Source organism: Hyla sarda, chromosome 3 (assembly GCF_029499605.1).
Source record: "Hyla sarda isolate aHylSar1 chromosome 3, aHylSar1.hap1, whole genome shotgun sequence".
In the NCBI taxonomy this organism is placed as follows: domain Eukaryota; kingdom Metazoa; phylum Chordata; class Amphibia; order Anura; family Hylidae; genus Hyla; species Hyla sarda.
The window spans coordinates 286,705,882-286,724,814 of record NC_079191.1 but is presented as its reverse complement, the minus strand read 5'-3'; the positions used below and the strand labels follow the sequence as shown (position 1 = coordinate 286,724,814).

The 18,933-nt window shown below is 39.6% G+C and overlaps 1 protein-coding gene and 1 long non-coding RNA gene across 5 annotated transcripts in view; one reads left to right on the top strand and one right to left on the bottom strand.

The window, feature by feature from the left end:
- PACRG (parkin coregulated) overlaps positions 1-18,933 on the bottom strand; it is a 634,469-nt gene that overhangs the window by 232,776 nt on the left and 382,760 nt on the right. For 2 of the 4 annotated variants that reach the window (XM_056566798.1, XM_056566799.1), the window contains one exon: positions 8,168-8,251. The exons of the other annotated variants lie outside the window; for them this stretch is intronic. In XM_056566798.1, coding sequence (XP_056422773.1) covers positions 8,168-8,251 — 84 coding nt within the window. The remainder of the gene's footprint in view (positions 1-8,167; positions 8,252-18,933) is intronic. 4 annotated transcript variants of the gene reach the window in all.
- LOC130362404 (uncharacterized) overlaps positions 1-18,933 on the top strand; it is a 52,611-nt gene that overhangs the window by 8,237 nt on the left and 25,441 nt on the right. Inside the window, exon 2 of the long non-coding RNA XR_008891402.1 lies at positions 5,357-5,475. This is a non-coding gene — a long non-coding RNA (uncharacterized LOC130362404). The remainder of the gene's footprint in view (positions 1-5,356; positions 5,476-18,933) is intronic.

Here is an 18,933-nt window from a genome sequence, read left to right as displayed (position 1 = left end):
GACAACTTGAGAACTAAAATTGTGGAAAAATATCAACAATCTCAAGGTTACAAGTCCATATCCAGAGATCTAGATTTGCCTTTGTCCACAGTGCACAACATTATCAAGAAGTTTGCAACCCATGGCACTGTAGCTAATTTCCCTGGGCATGGACGGAAGAGAAAAATTTATGAAAGGTGTCAATGCATGATAGTCCTGATGGTGAATATGCATCCCCAAACAAGTTCCAAAGATATTCAAGCTGTCCTGCAGGCTCAGGGAGCATCAGTGTCAACTCGAACTATCCGTCGACATTTAAATGAGACCCAGGAGGACCCCACTGCTGACACAGACATAAAAAAGCAAGACTACATTTTGCCAAAGTGAACTTGAGTAAGCCAAAACCCTTCTGGGAAAACGTCTTGTGGACAGATGAGACCAAGATAGAGCTTTTTTATAAAGCACATCATTCTACTGTTTACCAAAAACAGAATGAGGCCTACAAAGAAAAGAACACAGTACCTACAGTGAAATATGATGGAGGTTCAGTGATGCTTTGGGGTTGTTTTGCTGCCTCTGAGGATTACAAACGGATTTTGGGTTGCACTGTACAGTCCAGTGTCAGAAAGCCAGGTTTGGGTCCAAGATCTTGGGTCTTCCAGCAGGACAATGACCCCAAACATACGTCAAAAAGCACCTAGAAATGGATGGCAACAAAGCGCTGGAGAGTTCTGAAGTGGCCAGCAATGATTCCAGATCTAAATCCATTGAACACCTGTGGAGAGATCTTAAAATTGCTGTTGGAAAAAGGCGCCCTTCCATAAGAGAGACCTGGAGCAGTTGGCAAAGGAAGAGTGGTCCAACATTCCGGCTGAGAGGTGTAAGAAGCTTATTGATGGTTATAGGAAGCCACACACTGTTTTCCAAAGAATGAGTAACCAAATATTAAGTTATGGGTGCCAATAATGTTGTCAAGCCCATTTTTGGAGTTTGATGTGACATCATGTCCAATTCGCTTTTTTTCCTCCCTTTTTTGGTTTAGTTCCAATACAAACAAAGGGAATAAACATGTGTATAGCAAAACATGTGTTACTGCAATCCTTTTCTGTGAGAAATACTAGGTGAGTTAAGCCTTGGCTCACCTATTTTTTATTCTTATGCTAAAGGTGTCACACGAGGGAGCACTTTTGTCTTTTAGCCATTAAAGGGTTATTCTCATCTAGCTGATCACCTCCCTCTGCTTCTGCTGTCTGCTCACACTTCCAGGATTGCTGGTGGACGGGCTGGGGTCAGAGGCAGATTGAATATACTTTTTCAAAATCTTTAGGTTAGCCAACACCATTCTAAATGATTTTTGTGGTGAAAGTTAAGTGACAACTACTCTGAGCACATTTCTCCCTTGTTGAAAGAGTTGTCAACCTTAGTCCACACAAATTGAGTTCAGTACCCCCCTTTTTTTTTTCAAGAAACTTTTTGTACATTTTCAAACAGCCAAAAAAAACAACAACAAATAACCTTATGGGGGACAAAATACCCCATGGATGTGACCAAACGCAGCATTCAGTATCTTTATTCATGTAATGAGCAATATCATACTGCACCTAGCACAGGACTATGGTCCTCAACAAAACAGAAATGTCTGACCTTCAAACAATTTGTAGCCTAGGATCCCTTCTGCACATAATGATGATCTACTATCTTAGAATGAACTACTGTATGGCATGCCAGTCAATAACATGCAGAAAAGCATTCACTTCAGCATTTAGTTATTCCTCTGTGAGCCCAGAAAGGCAGGTGAGACGATCACAGTCGCAGTGAATAATTAGCATTGTAATTAGAGGCTTGGGAGGGTCATTAAGTACACAGTTTCCTTGAGTTGAAGATTGATATTCCTATGTGAGTTTAATAATCGCACATTTACAAACACTTATATTATCCAAAGGGGATAAGTTAATAGTGTTTGAGTACAGGACTTACAAAGGACAGTACTAACCCCTCAGGCATCTACAATTTGCTGGTAAGACATATGTGCAAAAGGTTAGTGAAAATAATACAGTGCTACTATACTGTATAGGATTATACAAACTAAATGAAGACTTTTTTTTTTACCAACCTCAAAAGGACACAAAGCGGCAGATTTACCCTGACATTTTACATACCAGTTTTTAGCTAATCTGCTATGGCATGTTGTGATTCTTATTTATTAAGGGGCACACGACTCTAAGTAAAATAGTCCTATCTTGAGGCTGTCTAAGATGCTGCTAATGCACCTCTGATTGAACGGTTAGGAGATTGTGTGAATTTCAGCTCACACAAGTCACAAAAGGTTAGAAGTGGATATTGTTTAGTGCAGGACAAGTTGTACTTTTTGATAGCATTATTTCAGGGTTCACATAACTTAGGGATTTACATTTTAGATTTTTTTTTGCAGGGGGGGGGGGGGGGATATTAAAAAACTTACACCATTCACTGTGAGGTAACAATAACATTATAATTTTATAATTTGGGTCAGTATGATTACAGTTATATGATTAAAGGGGTACCCCCGGGGGACTGAACTTAACAGACACACATCCATTATCCACAGGATAGGCAATAAGTGTCTGATCATGGAGGGTCCGTCAGCTGGAGCCCCAGCTATTTATTCATCCTCGGTGTGATCCAGCCCCCACCTTCCTGGACACATGTATGTGACATCCTGCTCAACCAATCTATGTCTGCAGCAATGTCCAGCCAGAAACTGGCATAACGGCCATCACTTCCACTCATCCAGGAAGGTGGGCCAGAGCATGTCAAGGACGGGTAAGTAGCTGGGGCCCGTACAGTGAATGGCAGGGAGTCCCAGTGGTTGGACCCCTAGTAATCATCCTGTGGATAGTGGATAAGTGTCTGATAAGTTAATTTCCCTGGAGTACACCTTTAGGTTTTACTTGGCACAATAAGACATTTGTTTATTAAAATTGCAGTGCAGTGTGACAGAGCCACACCGACCCATTTCACTCTGCAACATATAATGACTTACACTGCCAGGATCAGAGGTTTCTCTGCTTCTTGCAGTTAGCGCTGGGACTGGTTGTCCTCAGGAGCTCCTGGTATGATAGACCTGTGTCCCAAAGCCCCTTAGTGACCGTTGGAGAAACACGTATAGGTGGTCACTAAGGGGTTATAATTTTGAAAAAAAAAAAGATGTTCTCCTAACCCTTAACAGTACACAATACAATAAGGCCAGAGGTGCAAAACAAGCTTTGTAAGATATGAATCCAGGAACAGGATTATTGCAAAACTGCAGAACGTAAGTCATCATAACATTTTTAAGGGGTATTCCAGAATTTTTTTTTATTTGACTATGCTACAAAGGCTGTAAAGTTAGTGTAGTTCATATTATAGTGCCTGTAACTGTGTGTGACTGTGGTCTCGCAATTATTCTGTGATTTTCATCCAAATATTTAATTTTAACAGCATAAAAAATTACTCAAAATTTCCAGGTTGCAATGTGTCCAAGACATTACATCACTAGTCAGGTGTGCAAAGGGAGCCTCTCCTGCTTCAATGGGTGAAGCAAACGCTGGGTGGGAGAGAGATCATTGTGCAACTAATTATATTTTTGCAAAAGCTGGATGCACCCTGGTTGAAAAACACTGGTAGAAAGCAGCTCATCTGCGTTTCAATGAGTGGGGTGGCTGAAGTGTGCGAGGGAGGAAAGTGACCTCACACTTACAAACAAGGAACTATGGGATTTGTAGTTTGAGAGAATGAACTCCAACAGGAAATACCCAGTTCACAAAAAGATAGCCACAGCATTATGGTAATCTTCCAACACAGCCATTTAGCCCAAGACCAGCACAGATCCTTCCTAAGCATGTCCATTATTGTCTGGCAGGTACGTAACACAAGTGAATGGTGTAGCTTTATCTCATGAACCACATACTGAAAAGCTAAGGAGCAGACACTGACTCCCAGAGACTAAATGTATATAAATGTAGTTATTAAATGAACATACATTCTCCTTTTATCAAATATTTAAAGAGATGGATCACATATACATTTTACTAATTAAAACCAGATTCTGAAATACATTTCTTTTTATCTTTTTTTTTTCTTCTGATTCTTCTTTTAAAATTGATTTACATTATTATGGGACCTCACTATTTTGCCTAACCTGCTGCTCTTCTCTATTAGCAGTGAGCGGTCCAGAGTTATGCTTTACAACAGCCATATGGACCATAGGAACCTGTAATCTAAATATAACTCGTTGACATCTAAAAGGACAGACTTCTAGACATGTCCTGTGACCTGTGTTGAGACCATTATACAGGGAGGGGGAGCAGGCGAGCTGTGACTATTACCATAGGTGATTCTTTACTATTTGGCTGTAAACATGACTGTGATGACTACTGAAAAGTGATCTCTTCAGAACAGGAAATGTTAGCCGATTATGAGGTTCAGTGGCCAAAGTTACAACTGCAACATTTCTGTATTTTTTATTCCCTTTAAACCTGCTGCATTTAGCAACCAATATTTACTCTCATTGGGGGAGATTTAATAAAACCTGTGTAAAGGAAAAGATGACTAGTTGCTCATATCAACCAATCAGATTGCTACTTTAATTTTTCTGAGGCCTTTTTAAAATAAAAGAAGCGATCTGACTGGTATGGGCAACTGGCCAACTTTTCCTCTGCACAAGTTTTGATAAATCTCCCCCATTGTGACTAGACTTAGGAGTCAGAAATCTTTCTTTGCATGTAGGCACTGCATTCATCCTAGCTTTGGTAGAGGCATTTCTGTCTCCGAGCGGTTCTCAGTTTATCTGTCCCCTTGCAGTCGTTATCCAGCCGTTTATACATGCAGCATAACCAGACAACACTTTATGGTTCAAAGTTGATCGTTTGGAGAATTTACTTGTGAAGTACGAAGAACAGGCTGTCCAGCAGCAAAATTATTTATATGTGCAGATAGAAAAGAATGCTTTAGACAGATCAATTAGAAAGGTTATTACATTGATTTAGTTTAATGATTATCGGAGCAGAGTAAATAAACACCGTTTATAACCTTATTAAATGAGAGAGAGCATTTTATTCTATCAATATTATTTTCACATTTTTCTTAGGTGTTTATAAACACTTAATACATTTTTCTAACTATCCTTTTCCGACTAGGGTTACACTATGTTCACACAATGTATTTTAAGGTGTTTATTATTAGAAAAAAACATCTGTCAAATTGGTGAAAATTTGTGTCAGCTTCAGCAAAATTAATGTGCTTTATGTAAGTCTATGGGAAAGTGTTGTCTGTGCACACTATATATATATAAAAAAAAAAATATGTCACTGTGGATGCAAAAATACTAATCAAAATGGTGTTTGTCTAATTTTTCTAGATGAAGCTGTTCCCGATATATTGGCAGGGAAGGACCCTTGCACCTAAGAACTAGGGAAAGCATCGTCTGCACCAAGAGTCTAATTATATATCAGGAATGGTGGCACCTGCACAATTAAGGTAAACAAAACTTTGATCGGCATCACCCACACTAAGACCGTACCAGCAGGTTAGTATATGTGATGCTGCTGTCAAATTCCCTGGAGCGCAGACTGGGCCAAAGATTCACCTTTCAACAATGACCCCAAGCACACAGCTACAACAATATAGAAGTGGCTTAGGGACAACTTTGTAACTTGTCCCTAAGCCACTTCTATAGTGGTCCAGCCAGAGTTGTGACTTAAACCCAGTTGGACATCTCTGGAGAAACTTGAAAATGGTTGTCCATTGATGGTCCCTATTCAAACTGACAAAGAAGAATGGCGAAAAATCCCCAAATCCAGGTGTGTGAAAATTGTGGCATCATACCCTAGAAGACTGGAGGCTGTAATCACTGTCAAAGGTGCATCAAAGCACTTATTAAGGGTATGAATACTTATGTAAAAGGACTATTCCGGTTAAAAACTATTTTTTTCATATCAACTGGCTCCAGAAAGTTAAAAAGATTTGTAAATTACTTCTTAATCCTACCAGTACTTAATAGCTGCTGAAGCTGAGTTGTTCTTTTCTATATGACCACAGTGCTCTCTGCTGACACCTCTGTCTGTCTCAGGAACTGTCCAGAGCAGGATAGGTTTGCTATGGGTATTTGCTCCTGCTCTGGACAGTTCCTGACACAGACAGAGGTGTCAATAGAGAGCACTGTGGTCAGACAACAGTGTGATGGAAACTGTATACCTGCATCAAATGTATTACATGGTGCAGGGCATGTGATAAATCTGGTGCTGATCAGATTTCTTACTTCAGAACTCTTTGTGTGACTTTTTATCCCGTGTGATAAAATGTTTGACTTTATAATAATGCTGTTTGCAGTTAGTTTTGTAAGCCAAGTCAGGGCTGGTATAGATTTGTGCCTAAATCAGCGCAGTTGCGACAAAAGATGCGACAAGCGTACAGGTCGCACATAATAAATTCCTGACTACTGCATGATATCAACTAAAAACCACCACTTGGTATGTTCTTTTTGAAAAATCTTCTAAAGCAAAAATCTCAACGAAAAGTCTCTAAACAGCACCTGAGACAAACTGTGTGACAAATGAACACCACAAAACTATGGTAAAACCAATGATAACTTCCTCCCTATTGTTCCTATGTATATTTAGATGAACACAGCTCACGCAATATTGCTGCCCCCATAATAATGTACTGAAAAAAATACAATCAGAAAATAGAAACAGATTAGGAAAAAAGAATGTTTCAGTATCTGGCTTTTATCAATAATAAAAATAAAAAAAAATCTAGGTGATATATTTACAAGGCATTGGTCACACACAGTGTTTGGTGGGAAACTTTCAAGAAAAGTCCTGTTTTTTCTTTGTGACCTTTTTTTTGCATTTTTGGGTACTTTTTTGAGTCAATTACATTTTATGCAGCATGCTCAAGGTTGCCACTTTTTGAAGTGGATTGTGGCATGTTTCTTCTGTAGACTTCCCATTTTTTAATGCTTATAGGGAACTCGTCATCAGTTTACATGCAAATAGGAAGTGATCTTGCAATCCTGACCCTAAGGGAGAGGGAAGGAAGCCCCTTGATTTCTGAAATGCTGCAGTGTTTCAGAGTAAATTACACATCATTGTGGTTTGGGTAGCATGAAACTGACAAGTTTAAAGGGGTACTCCACTGGCCAGTGTTCCGGCTGCGTTCGGAACATTTAGTTCCGAACACTGTGCGTGCTGCGGGGGTTGACCACGCCCGCTTGTGATGTCAGGCCACGCCCATCAATGCAAGTCTAAGGGAGGGGGCGTGGCTGTCGCCACACCCTCTCCCATAGACTTGCATTGATGGGCGTGGCCCGACATCACAAGGGGGTGTGGCTGACCCACGCAGCGCACGCACAGTGTCCGGAACTAAATGTTTCTAACACAGCCGGGACACTGGCTAGTGGAGTACCCCTTTAAAAAAGGCATATGTAAATGTGTTGTGTTTTTGGAGTGATTTGTTTCAAATTTGCAAATCCTGTGATTCAAAGAATAATCATTGAATTACACAAGAATAACATGCAACCAAAGCATGCAATAAAAAACTATTTTGAAAAAATGTCTACAAAAATGTATAAACAAAATTTGTATAAAAACAAACTAGCCAAAAAATATCACTGAAATCAACAAACAATGCTTGTGTTTTTTTTTATTTTTTACAAAAAATGTATATGCGAAAGGAGAAAAGCGGCCTACCACAGGATTCATAAACCACCACTGTCAGGACTAAAAATAGATTAAAGGGTAAATGGGAAATATACAGAAAGGACTTATGTGTTGCCTTCCTGCTGGAACCATTTCTGGATTAAGCTAATAAAAATATCATCAACCACCCTCATGGTATGTGTGTGTGTGTGTGTGTATATATATATATATATATATATATATATATATATATATATATATATATATATATATAAATATATTTAAATTAGCTCACCACACCACCTTCACAGGTAGTGTGTCCTGCAAAACACTGTGAAATTGAAGGCACACAGAAATTCAGCAGGTCCCCCCTAAAAGTCTGTGTGTGCCTTATGTCTTGTGTAAATGTAATCTGAAACAACTGTGTTTCATTACACGATTGGCTAGCAGGTTAGATATAATGTTCATATAACCGAGATTATTGGCTTCCAATATATATATGAATGACACAGAGTAATATTTCTACTTACAATCCCAATGCCCGCACCTTTGAACCTTCTCTGGTTTTACCAGGATGCAGTACATTAGCAGCGTCAGATTAGTATGACTGAGATCTATCATAATGAAGTGAAATGAAACATTCATAGATACATGCAAGGTTACATTTACATTTTTCAGATTTAGGAAATATATTATATTTAATCCTCTATAATGACAGTTCTACTAAAATAATGAAAAACATCAGTAAGAACAAATCTTTAGCCACAGGAGATATTCGGATAAGCTTCTGTTAAGAAAGGAAAAAGAAAATCTCCTGGATACATGGAAAGTCTCTGTAGTTGAGATTTTCTTTAGTTCTCTTCTAGTATAAAACATGTCAGAAGACTTTTTCTCCAATCATGCTTTCAGTCTCAAGCCTGTGTAATGAACACCACTTAGAGAATGCTTTATGCTTTATGCAGGCGAATGTCACTAGATATACGAGCAACAAAACACAATTGCCAAATGTGCTGCTAAAATTAATATAGGTGCTATTTACCATTCCATTTACAATAAAGATGCTCTCATTTGCTTTCCCCTTCCAGAATACAAAGACTAATAGGTTCAGTATTAGCAGGGATTTAAATCTGACAGGTCAAAACAGTTGGTGGCTGGCATCCAAGCCCCAGCGCTATCTTGCATAAATAGCACTTTTTGCCATTGTTTCAACGATAAAACTCATTCATTGTCAATACTTAGAACACTCTGATTTCCTTCGAGATAATTATACATGCTGTTCAAATTACACATTACTGCTTAACCCTTTAACCGCTGCCAGCCTCATCACCTACTGTTCAGAATCTCAGCACATTTCCAGCTCACTGTGGTACTGTTAGCACCAACAAAATGACTATAATTTTCTCTTAAGAAACCAATACTAAATGGTGTGCTGCTTTTCTTGGCAGATATCATAGTACACAAAAGAAATCCGTAGCTTATAGATATTTAGTGACACATTACAAAAACATTTTGCAGAGTCCTACAAAAGAAAAAAAAGGGATGTAATCATCCCAATGGAATCTCAGTCTTTCTCTAGCATTTTCTTTCACACCCCGGTGCGGAAACACGGCCCCTTCTCTGAGCAATTAGAGAGGATGTTCAACCTCTTCATACTTAGAAATCTGCAATTCACTTTTAAATTTCCTGCAGCTGTCACTTGATGCTGCCGAGAGACCCTGGGAAGCAATAGACATTCTCCTCTAGGGATGCTGAAAGCCTGGGACGCCATACACCAATCATATGATAACTGTTTTCCATTTCTATATATAAATGCTCTTAAAAAACAGAGTGCTAGGCCTCCGTTTAATTTATATATTGAAAAGGGAGAACTTATTGTATCTGTCCTATACGTTGTCTGACACATTCAGCTCATAGGACGCATTTAAAGGGGTACTACGGCCCCAAGACATCTTGTACCCTATCCAAAGGATAGGGATAAGATGTCTGATCGCGTGGGTTCCACCGCTGGGGACCCCCACAATCTAGCATGCAACACCCACCTGTAAGCACTCCAGGAAGCACTGGAGGCTCTCAATGTTATGCCTCCCAACCACAGGGACGGAGTATTGTGACAATGCAACTCCGCCCCTGTGTGACATCATGCCCCACCCCCTCAATGTAGATATTATTGTGACTTTTTGATCACTTTTTATTTAATTTTTTTGGAATGTTAACATTAACATTCCATTTATGACCACGCAGATACCGAATATGTTTAATCATTTTTTTTTACGCTTTTTTAAGTAAAATGGGGAAAATGGGGAAAATGGGGAGGGGCTTTTTAATTTTTTCTCAACTTTTTCTGATACTTATTTGACACTTTTTATGTCCTCAAGGGGGACTATCTATATCTTTAGATTGCTAAAACTGTTCAGTGCTATGCATTATAAGCAATCTACTTTTCTGGTCTGCAGGAAGAAAGGCCAGAGAAGAAAACCAGGAGCAAGTGAGGAAACCAGGAGCATGTGGAGGGATTTGTATTGATCATGGCATGTAAGAGGTTAATGGCGGACATCAGCGAGATCACTGATGTCCACCATTACTGGTTGGTGCCTGGCTGCTGATAACAGATGGTACCTGTGGTGGAAGAAGCGTGCACCGCTCCAGTGCTAGTGTCATGTACAGGATGTAAATGTACGTCCTGGTGTGTTAAGTAGCAGCGCATCAGGATTTACATGTATGTCCGTTGTTGTTAAGGGGTTAAAGTGTACCTTTCATTAGCAAAATTGTTTTAAATAATGTAGATAATAACATTATATGTTTATTTGTAATAAACATTGGTTAAAAAATGTGTATATTTGTGTCCCAGCAGCTATTACCTGTGTCTCTGTAAAGAGATCAAATAAAGTGTGGGTAGACAAGCAGGGCTCTGTGCAGTGAGGACAAGCGGGCCTCTGTGCAGTGAGGACAAGCGGGCCTCTGTGCAGTGAGGACAAACAGGGCTCTGTGCAGTGAGGGAAAAGCAGGCCTCTGTGCAGTGAGGACAAGTAGGGCTCTGTGCAGTGAGGACAAGCAGGGCTCTGTGCAGTGAGGACAAGCAGGGCTCTGTGCAGGGAGGACAAGCAGGGCTCTGTGCAGGGAGGACAAGCAGGGCTCTGTGCAGGGAAGACAAGCAGGGCTCTGTGCAGGGAAGACAAGCAGGGCTCTGTGCAGGGAAGACAAGCAGGGCTCTGTGCAGGGAAGACAAGCAGGGCTCTGTGCAGGGAAGACAAGCAGGGCTCTGTGCAGGGAGGACAAGCAGGGCTCTGTGCACTGAGGACAAGCAGGGCTTTGTACACTGAGGACAGGCAGGGCTCTGTGCAGTGAGGACAAGCAGACCTCTGTGCAGTGAGGACAAGCAGGCCTCTGTGCAGTGAGGACAAGAAGGGCACTGTGCACTGAGGACAAGCAGGGCTCTGTACAGGGAGAACAAGCAGGGCTCTGTGCAGGGAGGACAAGCAGGGCTCTGTGCACTGAGGACAAGCGGGGCTCTATTCACTGAGGACAAGGAGGGCTCCTTGCAGTAACGCTATGTGAGATGCTCCTGGCTCAAACAGCATGATGATTGACAAGCCAGAAGCCTGCACAGAGCCCTGCTTGTCCTGCCCTCACTTCCTGTATTTGGTCTTCTCATAGAGACACACAGGCAATAGCTGCAGGGACAGCATTTTTTCACCCAAAAATATACACATTTTTAACCAATGTATATTACAAATATACATATAATGGTATTATCTACATATATATATAAAAAAATTGCTAACGACAGGTAAACGTTAAACAATTCACATTTAAAAAAAAAAAAATTGCAATAAATTCATAGGATGAATAACCCTACATTACTTATCTTGTAAGTAACAGCAGCCTGTATTATAGTAAAAAAGATAATTACAGCTTATTCAGCTTATTGGAAACAGTAAACCAGCTTTAAGTTAGTTTTTATAAACCATTTATTACAACAAAGTTACTGATGTAAAAACTACACTTACCAGAACAATACTACTCAAACGCTGAATCAGTGAGACAACCTAGGAGAATTCAGTTCAGAAACCAGCAGAAAACCTTTGCACTATAAGGGCCTATTCACATAGCGAACCTTCTAAGCAGAATCTGGCACAAAAATTTTGTTTGGAAATTCCGTTGCAGCAGCCTCCCGTTATTTGCAATGCAATTTTGCTGCACTCTACTTTTTTTTCGACACAAATTCTGCAGTGGATATTCAAATTGCCGACTTTGCTGAAAGAATAAACATTCAACAGAATCTGTTCGGAAATGCATTGCCCTCTGAGCAATCTTAGCACCAACTGATTGAGTTGGGCCTGCTGCCCATGGAATGTCTGCCCAGACATTCTGCTCCATGAAAGGGCCCAAATACAGATGTACTGCTCACCACCATTATCATAGTGGTGCAATATTGTGTTAAAACAGAAAGCTGGTGCACTGCGCTTCTCTGAAGTAGAGCAAACTATTGGCTTTTAGGTGAGAGGGGATACTGTGTGCATTGTTGCTCACTCACTACATTTGCTGGTCCAGCAAATCTGCTGTACTGGACAGCAGCTGAGGTGAGCGGCAATGCTGGGCAAGTGCAATGGCTGCAGAGCATTAGCGGGTTGCAGCCACTCAAAGTCACGCCACTGCCATGTCTGTGGTGGAGGCTGCACTAATATATCTTAGGGCCTCAACAATGCTGTTGTACATTTGTCCTTGTTTGCTTTTGCACTGCAATTGTAGCAAATTTATACCAGACCCATTTATTTCAGTTTGTTATGGGTAAAAACATATGGGCAGTCCGCTACATGTAGCCAGAAGGCTGCCAATCACAAACAGATTTGCAAACTGAGCACCTGTTTCCAACAGCCTCTGTTTTCACCCTTAGGGCTCACTGACATGACAGAACCTCCGCCCAGATATGTTCCAGGTGGCGATTCCGTCTGGAGGGGGCTTCACCTCAATAGACGGCAATGCATTTCACAACAAATTCAGCTGAAAGAATGAACATGTGAATTCTTTTGGCAGAGTATGGGGTACGGCATTTCCGTGGTGAAAAGTCTGCCATGGAAATTCTGTAGTGTGAACTGGGAAGCAGAATCCAATTGAGAACAATGGGAGGCTGCTGCACTGTATTTTCCAAGCAAAATTGTATTCGGAAAATCTGTAGTGTGAATGAGAGGCTTCCACTGGAGTAACCTCCCATTGTTTTCAACAGGACTCTGTGGCACTCTACACAACTTATTCATTCTTTCAGCCGATTCCACTCTAAAATGCATTGCCGCCTATAGAGATGGTGCAGGTTGTAGCAGTCCTAGCACCAGCTGTGTCCCCAGGATTTTCAAGCTGATATTCTGTAATCTAAACCCAGCCTAAGAGTTGCTGACTAATGTTGTCTTTTGCAGCCGACATGTGGGAGTGGTGACTGGCCTAGGGTTGGTTGTGCACTCCTTCCACATGGCCTAGGCCATTTTTTTTAATTAGTATATAATATATATATATATATATATATATATATATATATATATATATGTGTTTTAGATAGAGAATAAATTAGATCAATATTCATTTAAACTAAATCTGCATAATATCTCTACTCCAATAGGACCATGAATTGTGCTCATGACCTCAGAATGGTTGTTTAGTTGCAACCTTAACCCCCTTAGCATATTGTAGGATACAGCTAAGGATTGAGCTGTGTATAGAGATCATTCACAACTGCATAATGCCCCCAAACAGCTCATTAATATAGTAGATATGTTTATTCACACAAAACCTAAACACACACAAAGATAATACAGGGCAAGGGAAGCCAGAGATAATGGATGCTGGCACTAAAAATAGAATATGTCAATCATTGGGTGAGATAGCTGTTGGTCGCTGCTATCGTAGGAAGCTAATTGGAGTAGAGCAGATATTTTGCCTTACTATATCTAATACATTATAATGAATACAATGAATAATAATCATATTCTATTCAAAACTTCTCAGGTCACTGCAATAAACATAAATGGAATAGAAAATAATAATGTGTTAAATAAATTTACAGTATAATTACATTGCAATTTGCTTATATATGTAGCGGTATAAAACTAGCTCCCTTTTGAATAGTCTACGCCAAATATTTAAAACATAGAAATTACTAGCAAAATTTACATAATGTAGGTGTGTTACATGTGGGTGAGAAATGTACCAATCATGTGATTAGGCTATTGCATAGGGTAGACATGTTTACAAATAAATAAAAAAAATTCCAAATATCCTAGGCCCTAAGCCATTCTAAATGAGTCACTGATTATGACCTCCCCTTATGTGTCTGAGAAAAACGGCTACAAGGAACTTCTGGTACCCAGTATGCAATGGCATAACGTGAGGCTTCTGGGCCCCAATGCAAATTCTGTAAGAGAGCCCCCAGTTATAATGCGTCATTTATAGTCCTCTACTCCTTATACTACTCATATAGAAAATACGCACAAGGTGCAAGTAAATTCTCTGCACCCCTTATAGCTATGCCCCTGCAGGTATGCCAATGCATTCCGCAGACAAGAGGAGAACTTACCCCTTGCTGGCATGATTCTTAGGGAACTTATAGCATAAGGGATTCCCATAGTTTACCACACAATAATAGGTTTAGAAACCCACAAAGTACCCAGGTATACAGTGACATAATTGTATATTGGCCTTTTGGAATACCTTTGCCAACGTAGACAAAATGTGGAATTAAGGAGGCCTAAGGTTCCAATATCCTGGTTGAAATATGGTGCTTCACATTATCTCTCGTCCTGGTTAGGTACTATCCTCTAAACACTGTCAGGTCAGACTTTACTAAAATTACAATGTAGGAGCTTGTTCTAACATTGCATAATTAATATTATGTTAGCATTTTTTCTTTTTCTTTTTTTTTTGGGCCCATAAAATGTAACATAAAAAACACTACAAAAATGCTGTTTCAAAAACACAATACTAAAGTATTACAAATAAAAAGTAAATACCTTAATTATGCTTTTAATATATGGTCTATATTGTTGGTTTGCCTGTATTTTAAAGAGGTATTCCAATCTCAGCATCTTATCTCTTATCCAAAGAAAATGGAAGTGAATGAAAGGAGCATACTGCACACGTGCGGCCAGCACATTATATAAGGGGCTTCTAAAACCTACTAGTCGAAGCCCCACAAAATGAACTGGTTGTCCATGAACAGTGCACTCCAGAAACAATTTTCTCCTCATTCTTAGGATTGGGGGGTCCCAGTGGTTGGACCTACACTGATCAGCATTTTGTACTTTATACTGTGGATGGGGGTTAACATGAAACATAGAATGTGTCGTCAGATAAGAACCATTTGGCCCATCTAGTCTGCCCAATAATCTGAATCCTATGAATAGTCCCTGGCCCTATCTTATATGAAGGATAGCCTTATGCTTATCCCATGCATGCTTAAACTCCTTCACTGTATTTGCAGTGACCACTTCTGCAGGAAGGCTATTCCATGCATCCACTACTCTCTCAGTAAAGTAATACTTCCTGATATTACTTTTAAACCTTTGCCCCTCTAATTTAAAACTATGTCCTCTTGTAGTTTTTCTTCTTTTAAATATGCTCTCCTCCTTTACCGTGATGATTCCCTTCATGTATTTAAAAGTTTCTATCATATCCCCTATAATATGCTGAGCTGACATTAGACAAGTAAATAAATAACAAAATAGATAATTAATCTATTGCATTACATGCTCAATGAGAATCCATTGTTAAAGAGGTTTTTAATCTCCGAAAGATATTCTTTAAATGGGACCCATTTCTATGTTTAAATAGGGTGCCCTACCCCTGTATCACCCATAGAGGTAGGCCAAAACCCTATCCGACATTTACGGTAAACCTGTCAGATTTGTTGTAAAAAATTTCCGTGTTTGTTCCATTCATCTACATGTTTGCCATGACAACATAACCTATTTAGATGAATGATTCTGAGTTTCTGCAACAAATCTGCCTCATGTGAATATACCCCAATAAGATATTCTGTAAATCTCATATTTAAATACCCCTTTAACCCTGAGTTATCAAACAGATTAAGGGATGCCTGGGCATCACCATTTGTGGTGGAAGTCAATGCACAAATTACAAATATTGCCTAATTTACCTTTCATTTGTCTTCTAAGCTCAATATAACATGAAAATAACAGCAAAATTAGTTAATAATGTTGTTAAGCCAGATATCGTTGAGACCATTGAAAGGACTGTGCATCTTAAAGTTACTTAAAACTGCTTCTCCAGCTGTGCCTCCCCAACACTTCACACAGTTTGAGAAGAACTGATATAGATAATATTTGTTTGTGTGTATATTTTTGGAGGGCACTGCTCTTTTTTGTTTGTATTTTCAGACCTGGGTATGGGAGTGTTGATTGCGGTGTCAGTGGCCGTAGCTGCTAAATAACGTTTCACTGCCGGGGTGCTAAGTGAAGTCAAGTGCTAGTGTACATATGCAATATAGAGAAAGAATGTTTACTTGCACTCACCAGTCCTGTGACTTACTGAATTTCGGACAATTCCGTTGCGCTGGGAGACGACGAGATGAAGGTATTTAGAGGCTAACAGCCGCTTTTGCGCACAGCCATGCGCTTCTTCCGGCCTCAGAGGCCAGAAGAAGCGCACGGTTGTTCGCAAAAACAGCTGTTAGCCTCTGAGCACCTTCATCCCGTCATCTCCCAACGCAACGGAATTGTCCGAAATAATATATATATAGAGAGAGAGAGAGAGAGAGAGAGAGAGAGAGAGAGAGAGAGAGAGAGAGAGAGAGAGAGAGACTTTCAAGAGATTTGTCTGGTAAGAAAACAATTTGATATTTGGAACTCAGTGACACATTAGACTAGATTTTTTGTTCATTACCTACAAAATTTGGCTGCCAGTTCTAATGATGTACCCAGGAGAGAGATATTCCAGCCCATCTTACACAAACACATCAATAATAACATTATCAAGAACATCTAGGCCTTTGTTGGTCATTAGAAATGCCAGATCACAAAACGTGCAAGAGCTATAATTCCACATACTTTTTTTTTATATGTGCTAAAATGAAGTTTAGTAGTTAAGAACACTTAATGAGGCAATTCCATACCCGACAATTTGCTTGCGAGAAATTAGGAAAAGCGGCACTGCGGCATTGTAAAATGCTAATTTTAATTATAGAATATACAGCAAAAACTGTAAAACAGTAGAGTGCACTCTCTTGAACATGTTAATATGAACGGTTCAATGAGTTCATAGTGTAGATGGCATTTGCAAGCAGAAATGCAGCCAGTGTTTTTACCATTGAAAATACTAACCTTTTTATACTCACATTTATTTACTGTTCTTTCTCCCTTAATCTCATCAAACATTTATGAAAAGTGGCAATGCCTCTGTGGGAAGTTGACACTAGATATTGATACACGGTGAAACAAAGCATGGATGAAGTGGCTAGAAAGCTCCTTCCCATGCAGAGCTTCACAGAAATGAAAGATTATGACTTTCTTATTATACAGCAATGGCCCATGCTTGTTAAATTTCACTCATTAAGAAGTAATCTTACTCCTTGCAAAGTCGCATCATTCATTTTTAGTGCTACTAGTTTCATAGACTTCAATAGAATTGTGCTCTTTGAAGTATGAATTTTTCTATTAAAATGATAGTTTTGATCCAGAACACTGAGGCCTCGTTCAATCAAGGTATTGTACTCTGACAGCATTGTTGTCGAGGTCTACAATACTGTGCAATATACATATACAAATATACTTATCAAAGAGATTTGAAGTAAACATTAGAACAAGATAAGAGCCAGTATACAAAAAGAAAGGGGAGAAGCAGCCGTAGTGTTCAAGCAATGCAAATTCAGCTTTATGTAAGCAGGAACAGAGCCATATTATTAGCAAAACACATGTAAAAGGGTTCACGAAGACGAATATATAGCAGAATAGAAATGATCCACGACTCGAACATCTGGATACTTGTAAATTATGACACATATTCAGCAATCAAAGCGACTTCCTCAGTGCATTTCAAATGATGTACTGTGCTACAATCAAAAGGCTTTTAAAGAGACGGCGTCTCCAGTTTATTTTTTATTTTACATTTTCTCTCTCAGACAAAATAAGGGCAGATAAGAGCCTACAACAGATATAGAGGCAGCGGATCTGCTGTATCCTTTCATCTCTCTGCAATATCCCACATGCAAATATATATATCAGTTCAGCAGAAAACAGATCTCTTACACTTGTTATATGATGGTAGCAGACAGATTTTAAGGGTGATCTCAATCAGGCAGAAGGAAGTCATTGCCTATTTTATAGAGATACTGTTTATCTTGTAAAAGTGCTGTTTACTGTGTACAAAGTAGCTCAGCCTGCAACTGCAAGAAAGGGGAAGACTTCACTTTTCAAAGATAAGAACTCTTCATTGTTTTATCATGATGACTATCCTTAAGCACACTTAAAGGGAATGTGTCATCAGAAAATAACCAATTGTAGAAATCGGATTGTTCTGTTTTAAGATTTTCTTCAGCCTTTTCCAAAAGAAGGCTGGCTAGCAGGCAATAGAAGGACAAAAAACATCATTCACCGCCGCTTGCTCCCAGTCCCACAATGTTACCACTCTGAAGATCAGTATACAGTTACAAGTGGAAGTGTATTGCGACTGTATACTGAACATGAGCTGCTGCAACCAATCACTGGCCTCAATGTTCATGTTCGAGTGAAATGTGGATGCTGAAGCCAATGATTGGCTTCGGTGGCCCATGCACAATGTTCAGTGATGGAAGCTGCCTCCCCCTGCAGAAAAACCCATTCAACCATATTTTATAAGACATTTTGGTTATGTTTTTGTAAATTTCCATATAATTTTTTTTACACAGACATAAATCCTGCAGTTTCCACACTGAGCCGAAAAATAAGCTGATGTTCCCTCTTCTGCAGAGACTACTTTTCAGCAATCTCTCAGTCATCACAATATGTAACATCTTGCTATATATTACAAAGGCTTAAAGGGGTACTCCGGTGGTCAACTTGTTTTTCTGTTTTTGACTTACCCTATTTGTTTTGTTTCATTTCTATTCTTGTTGTTTAGGCTACTCTATATCCGTTCTTTGTTGTCTTTTTATCCCCCACTTTGTTTTCCTATCTTTGCTTCTATTTCCTGTTTCTTGCTGTGCTGAAAACTACAAATCCCAGCATGCCACATGCCTTGCTGGTTTGGGGCGGCTCCTTTTTTTGTTTTTCTTTGTTCCGCCCTTTACCCACCCTACTATTTTCCCGGGTCAGCC